This window comes from Eumetopias jubatus, unplaced genomic scaffold (assembly GCF_037043125.1).
Source record: "Eumetopias jubatus isolate StellerSeaLion01/CBP00866 unplaced genomic scaffold, mEumJub1_p1.0 scaffold_8, whole genome shotgun sequence".
NCBI lineage: Eukaryota > Metazoa > Chordata > Mammalia > Carnivora > Otariidae > Eumetopias > Eumetopias jubatus.
In genome coordinates this window covers 71,055,979-71,073,301 of record NW_028274814.1, presented here as the reverse complement: position 1 = coordinate 71,073,301, position 17,323 = coordinate 71,055,979, and the positions used below count along the sequence as shown (strand labels likewise).

The window sequence follows — 17,323 nt, the reverse complement described above, 5'->3', positions numbered from 1 at the left end:
GAAGGAATGTTTCTGGGTTCTGAAAGTGTTCGGGCAGTGAGTACATTCATCTGAGGAGGGCGATGGCCTATATTTTAGTGAGCGTTTGAACTAGATAATACATAAGGCCTCTTCTATTGCTTGACTGAAGAGAAATAAAATGAACATTTGTATTCTAATGAAATGCCAGGCACTAAAGTAGTATTATCCTCCCTCATCCATTATCTTCACAACGAATCTAGAATGTATTATAGCAATCAAAACCAAAGTCCTTGAAGTTCATGCGTTTTTATATGTATGCTTATTGACTGAGATGTATACCACATTTCAGAATCTTCATTCCATTATAAAAACTTTTCTATCCAGTTTAAAGAAGAGAAGTTTTTTAACCACATTAATATAATAAAGACCATTTCTATAAGATGCTATGTACAAAAATGAGGAATTAAAGTGACAAAATTTTTCTGCCTTCTCAAATTTCCATGAGGCATTTTGGCAATACAAAAGAGAAGAATAAAGCCTTCCTTAATTTACTATTGGCACCTATATCTGAAATGAGAAATGACTTTATTCATCTAATTTTATCAGGGATTGTATGGTGAGTCTCTTTTAAAATTCACAATTAATTAAAGCAGTGACTTATCTATGCCTTTGTAACTAGGGAGCAGAAAGAATTATTAAGTGTGCCAAATAGATTTCCTTATTTTAGAACATGAGAGTTTGAAATTTTCACAGTATCGTTACTCTTTACAAATGAAAGCATCTGAGACAAAATGATTTAATAATCTGTCCCTCTTTAAAGTATATGTTTACATAAAATTTATAATGTTTTTAAAGTATACTAAAATAAACAGTAGATACATATATGTAATATATGGTACCATTTTTTTCACTGAACTAGCCACTGGTCATGCACTTCATTTCCAAATAGATAATAAATTTGGGCTGTTACATCTTGATCATCTCACTGAGTTTCTCAGTGTGGTGAAACACTGACAATAATCTGTGAGAAAATCGCTTGGAGTGAAGTGTACAACCTGTAGTCATGGAGCAGAACACATATGTTGCTTTTGACTAATCACTAAAGAGACCAAAAGAGAGCCTGGATGAAGTAGAAATGGATTATCATGACTAGAAAATTACATACATCCATAGAGCGGGTCCTGCCTTATGGATAGTAAACCATAAATTCATCTTCATCTGTTACAGTAACAAAAAATGTATTTATTTCTATTTAATGATATGGCATTTTATAATTTTCACTCTTTTTCTACATGTTTCTAAAATCCCCACATCATCCTTCGTCTATCGTAAACTTGTCATAGTGCTTATTAAACAATTATGAAACTGCCTCATGACTTGTCTTTCTCTATCACTACTAATTTAGAAACTCTTTGAAGACAGGTATTTATCATTTATTTTTGGTGCTATGTGCGTAGGTCTGCATTTGAAGTATGATACTCTTTCACTCATTGAACAAATAGTTATCAGGTACCCACTTTGTACCAGTTACTGTGCTAGGTGCTGGGAATGCAGTGAAGACCCAAGCTGACATGTTCATTGCAGTTCTAGATCTCATTAAAAAAATAAAGGAAGAAATCAAAATGTTTAAGCTCACATAAAATCACTAATATCTTGGACAGAGAGATCTAAGTATATCATTTTGCCCCAAGAAAGCTTACTCTTTACAAAAGTATTAGGAAGCTAAAAAGAAAAACCTTAGCAAAAGAATATTATATTTTCCATAAATTTGTGTGCTACACTAATACCACTTTTGAACAAAGATAATATAGTTATATCTCTTCCCAGAAAATTTTAAGAAATTTGCAGGAAAAATGACTCTTTTAACCAAGGGGTTTAGAATATAGAAATGGATGTTACAATTATGGAAGTGCCTGAAGATGTTTAGTACTTTTGAAAATTAGGCTTGCTCCATTTTATTATTTTCTACTTTGATAAACCTTGTATCAGATTTCTTTTTCTTTTTAAGATTTTATTTATTTATTTGACAGAGAGAGCACAAGCAGAGGGAGTGGCAGGCAGAGGGAGAAGCAGGATCCCTGCAGAGCAGGGAGTCCAATGAGGAGCTCGATGCGGGGTTTGACGTGGGGCTTGATCCCAGGACCCTGGGATCATGACCTGAGCCAAGGCAGTTGCTTAACTGACTGAGCCACCCAGGCGCCCTTGTATCAGATTTCTAAATTCTGTCCTTTTAATCTGAATTTTCTGAAAAAAAAAAATCATGTGACAAGTGAATATTCCTTTGTTAAGGATGTAATATAGTATTTCCAAAAAAAAATTTTAATATGGTTATTAAGTGAAAAAAATGAGATGTTGACATAAAAAAAATCTCAATCTCTAAAAATATATTATATAACTATAATATCCAAATCCCAGACTACTTTATTAGCATATTCCATGGGAAAGGAATAGCAATAATATAAATCATTCAAATATGTATCCTTACACCTTTTGGGACCTATTCAAAATTTGACCACCAGTGCTGGGACCAACCAATTCTATGTAGGCTTCAGTTAGCTTCTTGTAAGGGTTTGCCAAAAAGATAAAGCATCTTTGTACCCAAGTTTCCCCTTTTCCTGTTCATTCTGTTTTTTTCCTCATACTTGCTCCCTGGGATCATATTAAAACAAACAAACAAATAACAACAACAACAATAATTATCATGTGATCTCACTGATATGTAGTATTTGACAAATAAGGCAGAGGATCATAGGGGAAGGGAGGGAAAAATGAAACAAGACAAAACCAGCGAGGGAGACAAACCGTAAGAGATTCTTAATCTCAGGAAACAAACTGAGGGTTGCTGGAGTGGAGGGGGGTGGGAGGGATGGGGTGCCTGGGTGATGGCCATTGGGGAGGGTATGTGCTATGGCGAGCGCTGTGCATTGTCTAAGACTGATGGATCACAGACCTGTACCCCTGAAACAAATAATACATTATATGTTAATAAAACAACAACAACAACAACAAAACACTACCTTTTCCCACACTTATGTGTGAGGCTCTGCTTTGGGGAGATCCAGATGAAGACAGATGCCTTCATCAAAATAAGAAAATGAAGCGCTTCCTAAATATTAGTTTATGCTCACCGTAATAAATTAACCTTTAAAAACATCTGAGTAGATTACTCCGGATTGATAATCTTTTAAGATAATTGTGAAACCAATCATCTGCATTAATCTCTGATTCAGCTGCTAAGAGTTTTTGCATTCATTGTTCCTGATAGCATATTTTGCTTGTTTTCATTAAGTTAAGTGAATGTTTTACCTGCTGGGTGAGCACTTCTTACATTCTTCTAGTTCATCTACACTGCAGAAAAACTTAGTAGTATTAAGGTTAGAAGTGGGGAGCTCTTTAACTAGGCAAGAGGAAAAAATGAGTAAAACTTAAAACACTCTACTGAGATATATTTTAAAACCACAAGGGAAGAGATTATTTTTAAACTCAATTGCCTACCGTTCTCACTTGAAATATCAGGAAATTAACCTTGAGATGGGGTCAGTCACATAGGAGCTGGGCTTCTCCAGCTTTTTACTTTATTTTCTTAATGTGTTACTTTTTTTCCCCCTGTTTCTTTATAACTTAGACCCTGAGTACATTTTTATAGGAAGTGCACTGGGATATTAGTTTTCTCAATCATCTATCTTGTTAAACCTCTGGCTTCTCCCAACATATTTTAAAATAGAAACAATAACCACATTATACTCAGTCAAGCAACAACCCCCTCCCTTACAGGGACATTTTCTTAAAGGAGAATAAATGTTATAGATATTCTCTTTTAAGCTTTCTTTCATACTTGTCTCTTCGATATTCAAGGTTCTGTGTCAAAGATTCAAAAGGTTTTTAAGAAAGAACAAATGGAACAATAATTTTGAGATTTATTTCCAATATTTTTAATTTATTTAATTTATTAGGTTCAAATCTGGTTATGCCACTTATTACTCAGACAAATGTTTCTAAACTCCAAATTTTTCATCTTTAAAACAGGGGTAATAATAGTATCTTCCCTAGGATCATGTAGATTAAATACAATAAGCTTAACTATTTAGCATAGTAAGGGCTCAACAAATGTTATTATTCTTATCATTAATATTATCATTATCATCTTCATCACTGTTATCATCATCGTCTTTAAATATCCAATGACATAGAATAGGGAAAAGCATTAAATGCTTTCATTTCATTCCACACAAGAGTTCTATGAGGCATGATTACTCTCTTTCCAGCTTTCTAGATGAGAAAACCAAAGCTCAGAAATTTCAAATAAATTTTGTACCAAATTCCTCAGTGATAGAGCTGAGATATCAACCTATTGGGAACAAAGCTCACAATTTTCTACTTACTATGGAGTTGCAAAAAGTCAGATATCTGTGAAACTAAATTCCTCAATAGCATACGTTTTTTCCTTGAAAATTATCATTTGAGAAATTATTACCTGCCAAAGATTTTTTGCTATTTAATTGAAAATCCTTAATTGATGCGTACTTCCAATAAAAAAAGCTTTTATATTCTGATTATTATCATTGCTTCCCACCTCATATTTCCTTGGTTCTCTGCTAGTTGGAAGTTATGAAATAGTCAATATATAATTCTTAGGCAAAGACAATATTTTTTAAAAAGCAAAATATATATTTAGTGTTTCGATTCATGAGTGAGTTATATATTAAATAATCCTTTTTCCTCTTTTTTATTACTTAAAAATGAATAATATGAAATAAGAAAAAATGCTATGGTCCAAGAGATGACTTTCAAACTCCAAATACTGATGTCTTCTCCCAAGAAACCTTGAACTTGTTTATTACAGGGGTTTGCAACAGCTAGTGAATTTCTCTATTTTTCCCATTTCTTTTCTACTAGCTGTAAATGTAATTGTCAATTTAATAAGTTATGAATATTAGGTCTTTCCAGTTCACTCCTACCTTTCCACTCTTTTTGTAATAACTTCAGCTGAACCCTTGCAAAGATTATCTGAAGACATTTTGAGATGTACCCAAATCCTAACCTACAGTACAAAAAGAAAAAAAAAAGAGCTTCCTGATATTTTACATGTTTAAAAGTTAAAACCTTGAGTTGGTTTTGTGGTTACATCTCAGAAACACGGCTTTGAGAAGGCCAGATTGTAACACTTGATTTGATCATACTTGAGAATCACAATCAGCCCTCAGTCAGTATCTGTTTAGTGTTTACTCTGTGCTCAGCATTGTTCTTGGCACTGAGAGGAAAGCAGACAAAATCCTGCCCTAGAGGAGCTAATATTTCACAGACAGATGAAGAAGGGAGAGCACCAGAATTGAGAGGGCTAGCTGATTGGGCAGGCAGCCCACTGCCTGTGGCTTCAGAAGGGCCCTCACTGTCCATTCACTGCTTAAAACAGAGAGGAGTCCGGGGTTTGGCATAAAGCCCTGAACTGTGAATCAGAAAAGCTGAGTTTTAGATACTGCTTTGACACTTAATTTGTGCTGAGGCAAATTGTTGAGTCTCTGGCATCCATTTGCTCATCTGCAAAGATAGGATGTTGCCAATTCCTTTTAATTTTCACTCTTTGTGCTTAAAAATATGAGATGATTTCACTTTCCCTGCATAATCACATCTACATTTTGCTAGCATCATATTAAAGACCCCAACTATCATTCCAGCTTCAGCTTTCCAGGTCTTTTTCCCTTTAACTAATATAAATCCTCCCCCTTCTAACTGGCTATTCCTAGTGGTCTTTAAAGATTCAAATCAAGGGAAGTTTTCTTTGGGATATTTTAAATGTTAACAATTTTCTACCTTCATAAATCCCTTATGAAAATATGTGTCTATTTTATGAGACACATATTTGGCATATTTTGTAGTTATTTCTTTTATAGGGACTTTTAGAAGTGGAACTACTGAAACAAACAGAATAAACATTTTAAGGATGTTTTTATAAATTACTGAAATGATTTCCAAAAAACTTAAAATTCACCAGCATTTTATGAGAATGCCTCAAAAGATCTTGTTTAACCATGAGTATTATTACCTTAATTTTTATTTTGGCTGACTGTTTGTGAATGCACAGGACTCTACATCTCTCCTAGATAAGCCAGTTAGGAACCTCTGCCTTACTCTTAACAATTAGCTTATGGGGCGCCTGGGTGGCTCAGTCGGTTAAGCGTCTGCCTTCTATTGGTCTCCTTGCTCAGTGGAGATCCTGCTTCTCTTTCTGCCTGATACCCCCATGCTTGTGCTTGCTTGCTCGCTCTCTTTCTCTCTGACAAATAAATAAATAAAATCTTTAAAAAAAACCAATACCTTTAATGCCCAACATATTAAATAGAGATTATAGTATTAGTTGCCACATAAATCAGCGGCCACAGAACATTGAAAGATGCAACATACCTGAAAGCTTATGCTAATATACTTATGAATAAATGTACATACTTTGATAAAAATTGAACTCACCTGATAGCTTTCCACTATTTTTTCTACAACATGCTCCCAATGAACAGATATCTCAGAAGACGATAAGACTTTTACACCTACTTCTGTTGGGGCTTCACTGGGAGCTGAAATTTGATGAGAACATTATATTTTTATATAAGATGCTTATATAACAAAATTCAAATAGCACCATTTGCTGAATGAATGGATTAAAACTATATTTTAATATTTCAAGTAGTTTTCATATTTGTAAAATAAAATAAGTCAAATAATTTTATTATATTTTTCTCTAGTTTTACTAATATTACTTTATTTCATGGTCATCAATGATATATGCACACACAGTCATCTACATGAATGTTAACACAGACTTATACACATATACATACACACTTTAAAAAAATATGGAAAGCTTCATGGATTTCTCCAATATCTATGAGCAAGAACTGTACTAATTCTTTTTTGCATTTCTCCCAACTAATCTGCTTAAGAAAGCCCATTGATGCAGATTAAATCATTATATTTAGCTTATCAACTCTACATTATCAAAAATAGGAAATTTGGTATTTATTATAAAACATTGTTCACTACAATTAATTTTCAATTTTCTCATACTTTGTATTTACATGAGCTAAAGATACTAGGTAGACATACTTTCTTCTTTCTCTTTTATGCATAAGTTTTTTTTTTTTTAAGATCCTTTAAAACAAGTTGTGACATCTACTGCTTCTTGGGCTCAGGAAAGCTTTTATAAGTCTAATCTTCCAACTGGGCGTCAAGTCAAGTATGTATCAAAAAGGCCTCTGTTCAGTGAAAAAAAAGTAATTTACATCCCTTATGAAAATTACACAAAGAAACTAAGGAAATCTTTAAGCTAGAATGATCAATTTTTATTGTCTTTTATTACAATAAAAGAATTTTTTACAATTTTACAAATTACAAGCTATAATCCTCTATGTTAAAAATGTCCTGCACATGAACACTGTTGCTTTTCTGAATCAAGGTAAACATGTAGCACTATGATTGATTTCTTAGTAGCAAAAGAAAAGATGAACACTTACACAAGTTTTGGCACATGCAGGTTTTATGAGACCCATGAAACATTTAGAAAAGAAATATAATTAAATGCAGATGGCCATGACTAAAGAGATGACAGGCATGGCCTTTTGCCTGACTACTTTAGCATCAAATAAAGCAATAAAAAATTGATATTGGGCGAGAAGATAACTTGTAAAATGCTTTTTACTTTCATTTTCTCTGTGAAATGCACTCATATTTTTCTAACTGGTAAGGCTGAGTCAAGTTATCATATTTCTGCTGAATCAGCACAAGCACAGAGAATGTAAGATTTATTACTTGGGACTAAAAAGTCCTGAATTGATTATAAACTTAAATAATTTCTATTTTTATTCTTTCTATGTATTTAGTTAACTAACTTAAAAAGTGTGTGTGTGTGTGTGTGTGTGTGTACCTACACACATATATATTCATATATATATGGTTGCCTTTCATGTTTGTGTTGTCGGTAAAGATCATGGAATGATTTGAATGCACATTAAGTTTTTAACAAATATGAAAACTAGTAACTCTATGACTGAAGAGCATATGTAAGTTCTATGGGATAGCTAATTGTTTATTTTGAAGTAAAAATAGTGCAAACTGGGTAAATGAATAGAGTGTTTTTCCTTGAAGAGATCAGAGGAGTATCTCTTACAATTTTAAGTCTTTACACTATCCGTTTGTGCTTTTCATACATATGAAAAGAGAACTTGGCCAAGGACAAAAGTGTTAGGTCAGAAGGCAGTGAAATCCCTATTTGCTTTTCTAGCCATTAATATTTACATAGTGCTGATGAGGATGGAGATATAATGAGATCTTAAAAAATAAGGAGGTATTATCTTTCTTTAAATAGGAAAATCATAACAAAAAGCATAATAACTTAAATAGGAAATCACAGAAATTAATATCATTATGTATAATCTAAAACTACATACTATTTAGCATAGATCTATAGAGTCCTTTAGGAGCATGCTCAGATCAGTTAAAGTTTCTAGAAAAACAAAGACAGTATCTATATATTTACCCCCTAAATAGTCTTCCAGACAAATTTTTTCTTTTCCAAGAAAAAAATTCAACTGCCTTTCTGACTCCTTTTTCATAGTATTATGCTTATATTCCCTTTAATAAAATTTAGTACTCTATTATAATGACAAAAAAGTCACATAAATGCTATAATTACACAATTTTCAGGTTAAAAGGGGGAAATTTTACTCCCCAAAAAAGTATACGTTAAGTAATTTATAAACAGTAAATATTGTGAATGCACAGACATACCGAAGTTCCAATCAAGTATGGAGAATTTCTGACTTCAAAATTAGAATCAAGAGCCCAGGAACAGGGGTCTAAGCCAATTATTTTAGTGGAGATTTCCTAACTATCATGGACATGATCTAAAGGATGAAAAAGATTTTGGAGGTATTCTTGTCTTTCTTTAAATGTATAGAGTGACATTTTAATTTGGATCAAAGGAATACTCATTTAGAAATGCCTAGGACTATGAAAAGATCTTGGTAAGTAAGTTCTAAAAGGTAGCAAACAAAATGCCTACAGAGGATTAGGCTTCTCCCCTCGCTCATCATATTAGTAAGGTCTTTCTTTTACTTACCATCTTGTGCTGAATTAATGACTGCTGTGAGGCTGTAAGGTCCATCTCCTTTGTTGTTAAAGGCCTTAACTTTAACTTGGAATGCAGTAGATGGGCGCATGGTCTCATCTTTATGGACATAGCGGCCAGTATCTGGATTAGTAACTGTAACTTTTTTCCATTCTTCCCCATCAAAGGGCTTAAATGCCACTATGTAACCAAAATTGTTGCCATAGTGGTATTCTCTTGACAAAGGCTACATAGAAATTGAAATGTTAAATAGGTTTAAGCAATACAGTTTAATAGGGGGAAAATTCAAAGCAAAAAATAATAACGATATACAACAAAGTATGTTCTTTGTAAAAATGTACTTTGAAAAACATGTTCACAAGTTAGTGCTGCCTGAAAATGCCAATGCAAAAACATGTTCAAACAAGTAATGACTTCACTTACCAAAGATGCTCTTCTTGGAATATCTTGGGCGGGGGGGGGGGGGGTCCCTCTCTGGGCCTTTTTACATTCAATTCCTTATCCCTAGGATGCTCTTCCATACAACAGAAGGCCCCTTCCCTCACTTTCTTGAGGTAAAAATCACTTACTTGTGGTCTTTCCTGGCCACAGAATCTGCCATTTCAAGACTCTTTCCATAATATCCCCATATCTCACCTCCCTGCTCTATTTTGTTCTCTTTAACACTACTATGATCCACACTACATATTTAACTTATTTATCCACGTCATTGTTCTCTCAATTACTAGAATATAAGTTTCATGAGGGAAGAGTTTCTGTGAATTTCATTTATATTTATCCCTAGGACCTAGAACAAAGCCTCAAGAAATATTTAATGAATGAGTAAATTAGTTTTTTTTAGAGTTGAAAGGCAATGGTAAGAGAGTTACACAAGACTCTAGAAGATCTGTCTTATAATCAAACAGTGAAAACTGGTCAGAGAGAAAGAGAAAGTGAAGGAAGAGATGACGCTGCCCTCATCTGTAGGAGGCTGGCTGTGGGCCCCTGTCTGACACAATATTGAAGAAAGTGCTCTGTCTGGCATTATTTTCTGAGTTTCTTATAATTATACATGTCAACTGCTCAATAAAGAAGTTAATGTCAGCTTTAACAATTCATTACTTATAAATAATGGCAAAGCTAGTTCTAGTGAATACTCGTCATTTAGTCTTTTTTAAAAAGTCAAAAAGATAAATATGCAAATTGTATATTTACTTTTTCACTGGGAATATCAAACTTAAGTTATCATGAGGAAAAGCCTTGAATTAAATATACCACAGTTGCTTGAATACACTTACGTTAAACATGATGGTATAGAAATGTAAATCCTAAAGCATAATTCCAAGAATGTACAAATTTTGATTTTTTTACATTATTAGAAAATATGTTTCTACAGTTTTCTTATTGATAGTTATCTCCCTAGTTTTTGCAATTTAGAGTATACCAGAATCATCTACAGAGTTTTCAAATCCTAATGAAAGTGGAAAAAAAATTTGCAAACTAAAAATAAAAAACAAACCTCAATAAAATTGGAAAAAATTAATGATTCTCAGGCTGTATCACCAGAGACTTGATTTAAAATTTTTAGAAAAGGCTGTCTAATTATGAATTTTTGATAAGATCCCCATCTTATTCTGAAACAGATACCCACAGAGTTAAAAAAAAATCAAGCCACATATAAGAGTAAAATATTCTAATTTTCTTAACATCTGCACTTATATATGTTACATTAACACTAAAACTTACAAATTAAATAACTTGAGATAAAACATTTTATTTCTAAATCTTACTTAAGAATGTAGATTAAATGCCAACAATAAAATATGACTACAGAGCACTGAGTGAAGTCAATTTTTGCTAAATATCCACCTATAGAAATCAATTTGATTTTTGCAAAGATTAAAACCTGTTTTTTCTGCACTTCTCAAAAAATCCTTTGGAGCCTAGGTGTGCTCTTTGACTATCTGCAGTGATTAAACACTAAAAGTATTTAATGGGTACATGGAGCTTTATAAACATGTTACCTAAATAAATGTCACTGTGTCTAATAGAGACAAGCGTGTACTATCACAGCTTTCTCTGCCACAGTATCTCTCACTTCACGTATCCAGCTGAAATGCAGTGTTTTTCAGACATTACAGTCTCTGATACAGAACTCCTCTATGGGTCATAAAAAATTAACAAAATGTTTTGGATGCCTTAATAACAAGTCCCTTGAGTGACTTATGAGACAGATTTATCATAATAGATTACACTAGTGATCAAAGTAAGTTTCAAATGCAAAAGCAAACTCCAATTTAAAAACAGGTGCTGGGCGCCTGGGGGGCTCAGTTGGTTAAGCGACGGCCTTCGGCTCAGGTCATGATCCTGGAGTCCCGGGATCGAGTCCCATGTCGGGCTCCCTGCTCAGCCGGGAGTCTGCTTCTCCCTCTGACCCTCTTCCCTCTCATGCTATCTCTCATTCTCTCTCTCTCAAATAAATAAAATCTTTAAAAAAAAAATAAAAACAGGTGCTGAGGGTGTTTGGGTGGCTCAGATGGTCCGCTGAACCACCAACTCTTGATTTCAGTTCAGGTCATGATCTCAGGGTCGTCAGATGGAGCTGGCAATGGGCTCTATGCTGGGCATGGAGCCTGCTTAAGATTCTCTCTCTCCCTCTACCCCTCCCTACCCCCGCCTCCTCCCTGCTCTTGCACACGCATGCATGTGTACTCTCTTTCTCTCTCTCTAAAAAATAAAACAAAAATAAAAACATGTGTTGATACAAAAGTTTTATTTAACTAAGTCTTTGGGGTTTGAATGTCCAGAGAAAATATTATAAATTAAAATTGGGTTACCACACCACAGTGAGTTCAAGATATATCTGGAATTAGATAGCTGAATGTTTGTTTAATCTTTTAGACCAGGATCCCTTAACATCCAGGGTCTATTTTTGCATAGGAACTGCATACTAAGCCAGGTAAAATCTAACATGCATTTAAGAAAAAAATAATTTCAGTAATTTTTTTTAAAAAAGATTTTATTTATTTGACAGAGAGAGACACAGCGAGAGAGGGAACACAAGCAGGGGGAGTGGGAGAGGAGCCCGATGTGGGGCTCAAACCCAGGACCCTAGGATCATGACCTGAGCCAAAGGCAGACGCTTAATGACTGAGCCACCCAGGTGCCCCTAATTTCAGTAATTTATTCTTGTGCTTTGAGCATTGACTTTTTGTCTCTTTCTTTTCTTTTTTTTCCTTAAGTAAATTTACATTTTGATAGAGGATTGTGAAATGAATAATATCTACAGAAGAAAAGTCATTATGAGCTTGGCAGATACTCCAGAAATAGATATCTATTAGAAGCGCAAGTCGGATAAAGCCTGCAGTTAAAATTTGTCTTTTGAATAATTAAAAGTAATAAAAATAATAAAATCTCAAGGAGTCTTACAAAAAGAAAATTACATGCAAAATAATATTAAGTTTAAACATGCATTATACAAATTTTATGACTATATATAGAAGACTAGAAAGACCACCCCAAAATGTCAAATTGGGTGATTTCTGGGTTGTGTGATCATGGGTAATCTTTGTTTACTTTATACTTTAACATTGGAGCTATCAATAAAAAATCTGTTGCTTTCTAACTTAAAAAATTATTTTTACAAAACAAAAAAATAATACTTCTGCAGTAGAAGTATTACCATAATAGAAGAAATAGTATTTTGACTCACTGATAATACATTTATTACACTGATAATACATATTTAACTAATGTTAACTAGAAAAGGACTAACCCATCAGTTTAGTGTACTGGACAAAGCAATGCTGAAGAACATTCAGGTTCCTTTTGGATAAACATTTCCCAGTTGAATATCCAATTATTCTAGTACCTTCCACTGCAAAGTTTTTCTTTGCTCCCAACTTATTGCTTTGGTGCCTTTTTGCAAATTAATTGTTTATATGAGTGTGAATCTATTTCTGGACTCTCTACTTCATTGATATCAGTCCTGATGCCAGTATCACATTGTCTTAATTGGTGTGGCTTTAGTAAATTTTGAATTCATAGTGTAAATCTTGCAACTTTGTTTTTTTGTTTGTTTGTCTGTTTTTAAGTTTTATTAGTGGCAAAACAATAAAATATAAAAGAACAATTGGCTTTAGAATATCGACCAGTTATCCTGCAACATTTTAAAATGTGCTTATTAGCTCTAATAGTTGCTTATAGGTTCCCTAGAATTTTCTGCACAAACACACATAGTAGTCTTTATTTCATTTTCTTACCCTATTTCACTGGCTAGGGCCTCCGTTACAACATTAAAAGGGGATATCTTTGCTCTATGTCCAAACGTAGAAGGAAAACATTTAGCTTGTCACCATTGAGCATTATTATTAACTGTAAAATTTTCATAAATATTTTTTATCAGGTGTAGGAAATTCCCTTCTATTTCTAGTTTACTTCGAATTTTTTTTTAAATCAAGAATAAGTGTTAATTATGAATGAGGATCTCTTGAGAAGATCCTATGGTTTCATTTCTTTATTCTGCCAATATGATGAGTAATATTGATTGATTTGTGAATATGAAACTAACTTTGCATTTCTGGGATAAACTACTTCATCATAGTGTTAAATTCTTTTAGTATTTTGTTGGCTTTAATTTGCCAACATTTTGTTAAGTTGTGCATTCTGTGATGATAAAGGGTATTCCTTTGTAATTTTCTTTTCTTTTTTTTATTATGTTATGTTAATCACCATACATTACATCGTTAGTTTTTGATGTAGTGTTCCATGATTCACTGTTTGTGTGTAACACCCAGTGCTCCATGCAGTACATGCCCTCTTTAATACCCATCACCAGGCTAAACCATCCCCCCACCCCCCTCCCCTCTAGAACCCTCCGTTTGTTTCTCAGAGTCCGTATAGTTTCTCATCATTCGTCTCCCACTCTGATTTCCCCCCATTCATTTTCCCCTTCCTGCTATCTTCTTCTTCTTATTCTCCTCCTCCTCTTCCTCCTCCTCCTCCTCCTCCTTCTTCTTTTTAACGTGTAATGTATTATTTGTTTCAGAGGTACAAGTCTGTGATTCATCAATCTTACACAATTCACAGCGCTCACCATACCACATACCCTCCCCAATGTCTATCACCCAGCCACCCCATCCCTCCCACCCCCCACCACTCCAGCAACCCTCAGTTTGTTTCCTGAGATTAAGAATTCCTCATATCAGTGAGGTCATATGATATATGTCTTTCTCTGATTGACTTATTTCGCTCAGCATAACACTCTCCAGTTCCATCCACGTTGTTGCAAATGGCAAGATTTCATTCCTTTTCATGGATGCATAATATTCCATTGTATATATATACATCACATCTTCTTTATCCATTCATCTTTCGATGGACATCTTGGCTCTTTCCACAGTTTGGCTATTGTGGACATTGCTGCTATAAACATTGGGGTGCACATACCCCTTTGGATCCCTACATTTGTATCTTTGGGGTAAATATCCAGAAGTGCAATTGCTGGGTCATAGGGTAACTCTATTTTCAACTATTTGAGGAACCTCCATACTGTTTTCCAGAGTGGCTGCCCCAGCTTGCATTCCCACCAACAGTGTAGGAGGGTTCCCCTTTCTCCGCATCCTTGCCAACATCTGTCGTTTCCTGACTTGTTATTTTTAGCTGTTCTGACTGGTGTGAAGTGGTATCTCATTGAGGTTTTGATTTGGATTTCCCTGATGCCGAACGATGTTGAGCACTTTTTCATGTGCCTGTTGGCCATTTGGATGTCTTCTTTGGAAAAACGTCTGTTCATGCCTTCTGCCCATTTCTTGATTGGATTATTTGTTCTTTGGGTGTTGAGTTTCATAGGTTCTTTATAGATTTTGGATACTAACCCTTTATCTGATATGTCATTTGCAAATATCTTCTCCCATTCTGTTGGTTGTCTTTTGGTTTTGTGGACTGTTTCTTTTGCTGTGCAAAAGCTTTTTAGCTCGATGAAGTCCCAATAGTTCATTTTTGCCCTTGCTTCCCTTGCCTTTGGTGACATTTCTAGGAAGAAGTTGCTGTGGCTGAGGTCAGAGAGGTTGCTGCCTCTGTTCTCCTTTAGGATTTTGATGGATTCCTGTCTCACATTTAGGTCTTTCAACCATTTGGAGTCTATTTTTGTGTGTGATGGAAGGAAATGGTCCAGTTTCATTCTTCTGCATGTGGCTGTCCAATTTTCCCAACACCATTTGTTGAAGAGACTGTCTTTTTTCCATTGGACATTCTTTCCTGCTTTGTCAATGTTTAGTTGACCATAGAGTTGAGGGTCCATTTCTGGGCTCTCGATTCTGTCCCGTTGATCTATGTGTCTGTTTTTGTGCCAGTACCATACTGTCTTGATGATGACAGCTTTGTAATAGAGCTGGAAGTCTGGGATTGTGATGCCGCCAGCTTTGCTTTTATTTTTCGACATTCCTCTGGCTACTCGGGGTCTCTTCTGGTTCCATACAAATTTTAGGATTATTTGCTACATTTCTTTGAAAAAAGTGGATGGTATTTTGATACAGATTGCATTGAATGTGTAGATTGCTCTAGGTACTCTAGGTAGCACTGACATCTTCACAATATTTGTTCTTCCAATCCATGAGCATGGGAAGTTTTTCCATCTCTTTGTGTCTTCCTCAATTTCTTTCATGAGTATTTTATAGTTTTCTGAGTACAGATCCTTGCCTCTTTGGTTAGATTTATTCCTAGGTATCTTATGGTTTGGGGTGCAATTGTAAATGGGATCGACTCCTTAATTTCTCTTTCTTCTGTCTTGTTGTTGGTGTATAGGAATGCCACTGATTTCTGTGCATTAATTTAAATCTGCCACTTTACTGAATTCCTGTATGAGTTTTAGCAGTTTTGGAGTGGAGTCTTTTGGGTTTTCCACATAAAGTATCATATCATCTGCAAAAAGTGAGAGTTTGACTTCTTCTTTGCCGATTTGGATGTGTTTATCTTTTTGTTGTCTGATTGCTGTGGCTAGGACTTCTAATACTATGTTGAATAGCAGTGGTGATAGTGGACATCCCTGCTGCATTTCTGACCTTAGGGGGAAAGCTCTAAGTTTTTCCCCATTGAGAATGATATTCGCTGTGGGTTTTTCATAGATGGCTTTTATGATATTGAGGTATGTACTCTCTATCCTATACTCTGAAGAGTTTTAATCAAGAAAGAATGCTGTACTTTGTCAAATGCTTTTTCTGCATCTATTGAGAGGATCATATGGTTCTTGTTCTTTCTTTTATTAATGTATTGAATCACATTAATTGGTTTGCGTATTTTGAACCAACCTTGCAGCCCAGGGATATATCCCACTTGGTCGTGGTGAATAATCCTTTTAATGTACTGTTGGATCCTATTGGCTAGTATTTTGGTGGGAATTTTTGCATCCATGTTCATCAAGGATATTGGTCTGTAATTATCCTTTTTGATGAGGTTTTTGTTTGGTTTGGGGATCAAGGTAATGGTGGCCTCATAAAACGAGTTTGGAAGTTTTCCTTCCATTTCTATTTTTTGGAACAGTTTCAGGAGAATAGGTATTAATTCTTCTTTAAATGTCTGATAGAATTCCCCTGGGAAGCCATCTGGCCCTGGGCTTTTGTTTGTTGGGAGATTTTTGATGACTGCTTTAATTTCCTTAGTGGTTATAGGTCTGTTCAGGTTTTCTATTTCTTCCTGGTTCAGTTTTGGTAGTTGATATGTCTCTAGGAATGCATCCATTTCTTCCAGATTATCTAATTTGCTGGCATAGAGTTGCTCATAATATGTTTTTATAATTGTTTGTATTTCTTTGGTGTTGGTTGTGATCTCTCCTCTTTCATTCATGATTTTGTTGATTTGGGTCATTTCTCTTTTTTTTGATAAGTCTGGCCAGGGGTTTATCAATCTTGTTAGTTCGTTCAAAGAACCAGCTCCTAGTTTCATTGATCTGTTCTACTGTTCTTTTGGTTTCTAGTTCATTGATTTCTGCTCTGATCTTTATTATTTCTCTTCTCTGGCTGGGTTTAGGCTTTCTTTGCTGTTCTTTCTCCAGCTCCTTCAGGTGTAATGTTAGAATTGTGTATTTGAGACCTTTCTTGTTTCTTGAGAAAGGCTTGTATTGCTATATACTTTCCTCTTAGGACTGCCTTTCTGCATCCCAAAGATTTTGAACAGTTGTGTTTTCATTTTCATTAGTTTCCCTGAATTTTTTTAAATTCTTCTTTAATTTCCTAGTTGACCCATTCATTCTTTAGTAGGATGCTCTTT

General features: G+C 34.6%; 1 protein-coding gene across 1 annotated transcript in view; it reads right to left on the bottom strand.

Moving 5' to 3' along the window:
• The window catches only part of LOC148163733 (contactin-1-like), a 146,636-nt gene that overhangs the window by 102,725 nt on the left and 26,588 nt on the right, over positions 1–17,323 (bottom strand). The window contains exons 5-6 of the mRNA XM_088025713.1: positions 9,071–9,305; positions 6,427–6,530 (exon numbers count right to left, since the gene is read on the bottom strand). Of these exons, the coding sequence (XP_087881839.1) occupies positions 6,427–6,530; positions 9,071–9,305 (339 nt within the window). The remainder of the gene's footprint in view (positions 1–6,426; positions 6,531–9,070; positions 9,306–17,323) is intronic.